The 3781-nt window shown below is 39.7% G+C and overlaps 1 protein-coding gene across 1 annotated transcript; it reads left to right on the plus strand.

Annotated features, from left to right (window-relative positions):
* The first annotated feature begins 239 nt into the window (after positions 1-239).
* LOC145417378 (uncharacterized) lies at positions 240-3081 on the plus strand. The gene is made up of 4 exons (XM_080286055.1): positions 240-413; positions 1373-1576; positions 2518-2631; positions 2776-3081. Exons 1-4 carry the CDS (start codon positions 240-242, stop codon positions 2992-2994), a joined length of 711 nt encoding a protein of 236 aa, XP_080142181.1. The 3' UTR covers positions 2995-3081.
* The last annotated feature ends 700 nt before the right edge of the window (positions 3082-3781 follow it).

The following is a 3781-nucleotide window of genomic DNA, read 5'->3' on the forward strand; positions in this document are numbered from 1 at the left end:
ATTGTATGTGCTCATGTAGCCATTATAAATACATTATATACAGGTATCAGGTATGAACAGTACAGTACCATAGCATGTGTCTTGTAGTGGAACCAGAATAACTGTGGTAAAATATGTTCTGGTTATTTCCATGAAAATTACATGAATCTGAAGCCACTTATGATGAACTGTTATTTTTCAGTCTTATGGTACTTAAGGATAAATGCCCAGTTCCTTCAAACTGACGTGTCTCCAGCAGGATGATTGTAATGGTAGCACTGAGGAAGGCCAAGTCACTGTTGCTGCTCCTGTTGACTCTTCTGAGGCGCTGCTTTTGTTGCTTTCGACGGCGACGGCATTCAGAAACCCACCTTCCTATTGCGGTTTCAGTTGGTGACGGCTCTTACTCAATACAGCCACACCCAACAGACACAGTAAGCTCCTCAGCATAGAAATACAGTATACTCTTTGTTGTCACAATCAAATGTTTACTGACACTTCCCTGTGGTAGCAGTATGACGCACACAACAAAAGGATACGAAAAGAAAGTACTGTATAATCTCTGAATTTGAGGAGGCATATGATATACAGAAGACAGGGCACAGTGATAGTAGGGGACAGTCTTCAGACTTGTGCACATTATAGTTTTATTAATGGATATTCTGCTGTAGGCCTACCATACCTACCTGGTTCTGATCACGATTAATGGTACTGAATTCTCAGACTTTGGTTGGTACGAATGGTGGGCAACCAAAATTAAATGCTCAGTAAAAGAGTTATAATACTCCACTACTACAACTCATTGTTATTGTTATGAATGTAATAGCTTATACAAGACGCAGCAGACCAAAACATAGTACAGAACAGATGACATAAAATGGACAGCAGGCCATGCAATAAAAGACTAGGCCAAGCAGAATATTTTTTCACTGATAATAAGTAGAGTGGGAAACTACATAGCTGCAGAACAAAACATAGTACAGAACATATACCAAAATGTACAGCAGGTTATGCAATAAAAGACTGTGCCAGTCAGAACATCTTTTCATTGATAATGAGTACAGTGGGAAAATTCATAGCTGAAATTATAGTAGCCTAATATAAGGATAAAAGGATAAGCTAAGAAACAAGGTAACAGCCAATCCTTTGTTGCCTCTTAGGGGGCCTCAGAGGGCCTAGGGTGTTGAAGGACCCAAGGATATATTGTACTATTGTAACCATGATTATTTAAGCCGTAGGTCACCCTATGTCCTTGGCAGCATTTTGGTGACACAAAAAATGTTCATTTCTTGGATTTGACCTGTGGTGGGGTAAAACATACTCTCTTCCCAGAAGCTCTGTCAGTCATGCCAAAGCACTGTTAATTTTGCCTAATCAGAATTGTTATCCACAGGTAAACGATGACACAATGGGAGGGTGGGACACTTGGGATGTTCCTTCCTCTGTGGTGAGTGATGGTCGCACTGCCTCCTCATCGTCACAGCTGCCTCCCCACACGTCACTCATGCAGCAGCAGATTAACCAGTACAGACTCACTCAACAGAGGAAAATGCGCAAACCTGAACCACAGCCAGAACCTGAACCAAACTATTTTGAGGTAAGTGGTGATGTTGACGCTCTGTACTGAATGTCAGTGAGAGGTAACGGTTGACCAAGGATGAGGTGGATATATATATAGTTGAGTGTGGTGTGAGCTGTGAGCTGGAAAAGGAATTCCTGGTGATGGATGATAGGTTGACATGGAGACTTTTCGTTTATGGCCACCCACCGCAAGACTAGGGCATCTGGCTATAGGCACAGCAGTGCTGATGCTGTAGATAGATAGATATACTGAAGCTTAAATTTAGATAGTGTAGGATAACCTTGGATACCAGAGATACAGTAGTACTCACATATGAGTATTCTCTCCAAATGGTAACAGGAGTGAAGTGGGAAATATAAACCCCCTTTCTAATTTGTATTGGGATAGGGACATGGCAAACCTAGTGCTTAACAGACCTGTTGTGAGCAAGAGGGAAATGGTGGTCAAGTGGTAAAGAAGGACCACAGGTCTAAACTGATCCCCTGTTGGAGCGAGGAACAGTCTGAGTGACAAACAGTTTGCTTGTATAAAAATTTAAACTGTTTGTTTGTTATGTCAGAATTTCCTGCTTTTTATATGACTTGTGTTGAATGTGTCATAATTTACCATTTATAAGACTGTAACTGTTCACATGTATGACTGATATCATAATTGTCCATTTTTTGTATGACTTTATTTGATGTGTTATAAATGCCCACTTGTTGTATAACTGTTTGTTGGTTGTGTGATAATTGTCCACTTGTTCTTTGACATTGTTGGATGTTTTCATAATCATTCACTTGTTTTGTGACTGTTGGATGTGTGTGTCATAATTTGTCCACCAGTCATAATTATGACCATTAAACAAACAATAGTATTCCATCAGGCTTTCCACCAGTTAAACTTTCAGCAGTATGAATTTTATCATATAAAAATAATGACATAGTACATGATAAAGTCACATTTCTCCTCCTTAGGATTTGGCCCCAACGATAGAGAAGAAACCGCAGGTGGTGATCCTGGAGCGACCGGAGGAGGAACAGCAAGTGTCCAACAGGCTGTCCTTCTCTCTGGCAGATCCTCTTTTACAGGTACTTCATGAAAACTTAAATGTTGCAAGGTGTGTTGGTCAAATTATGCTAGTATTTTATGTGAGAGGTTTGCCTGTACACTTCACAAACTTTTGTATATTCTTATTAAGCTTATCTCCAAGTTGATGACATTTTTCTGTGTAGTCATCAGAGTTAGGAGATTGGATGGAGGAGGACGCAGGGTGGGAAGGAGAAGCAGAAGAGGAGGCTGATCTTGATGCAGCACTAAAGGAAACACGGCAAGCAGAGAGGGAAAGGAGAAAGGCTGAGAAAATGAGACGCAAAGCAGAGAGGGAGGCTGCACGAATGGGGACCCACACGAACAAGCTGTCATCCGCAAAGATTGCAACTAAGATTTCATAGGGTGAAGGGGAGTTTAGGTAATGCTCTCAGGCTCCTGACTCATCCTTAGTTGAATAATCTGGCTTCAGCTGGAATAGAATGCTGGAGTTGTTCCAGCCATGAGAGAGTTAATGGTGACAGTAGGTTATTAACTCTTAGGCACCTATGATTCACTCACAGCTGAACAAAATCATCTGGTGTTAGCTGGAATAGAATACTAGAGTTGTTCTGACTGTGAGAGGGTTTTGGAGAAAGTAACTTAAGAATGAAAATTAATAGGACTGTGGAAATTTTGGGTACTAAAGAGCAGGAGTAGCAAACTTACATGAGGAAAAATGCTGATGTAAAAGTGAATTAATAATAAAATAAGAGAAATAAGGCATGATAATTGATTGTGTTGCAAAAAGTTTTGGGATCAGAAGAGAACTGATGAAGTCAGGAAGGATATGTGAAGTAACCTATTTCTGTTGGTATGGTATGCAGAAGGTGATTTATATGGTACTGACAAACATTAGGATTTAACCATTTCACTTCAGTGACATTTATCATTTTGATTTTGCTTCCTTGAGATTTTTTATTCAACTTAGGAGAGAATTTTCCAATTGGAACACTACATGCACCATAGCCTCCATTAAACCGTTCAATACTAATGGTCTGTCTTAAAGTGAATTAAATCATTTGATGGTGGCAAAAACAAAATATAATAATAAATCACAGGCTTGAAGAGGTTAAGAAAGTCAGGAGAAATGTCAGCTCATTGAATCTGGTGATGTACAGTATCTTTTTTTTTATATATATAATCTTGCTA

This window comes from Coenobita brevimanus, chromosome 110 (genome assembly GCF_032717465.1).
Source record: "Coenobita brevimanus isolate Jiangsu-jjx chromosome 110, ASM3271746v2, whole genome shotgun sequence".
Classification (NCBI taxonomy): Eukaryota; Metazoa; Arthropoda; class Malacostraca; order Decapoda; family Coenobitidae; genus Coenobita; species Coenobita brevimanus.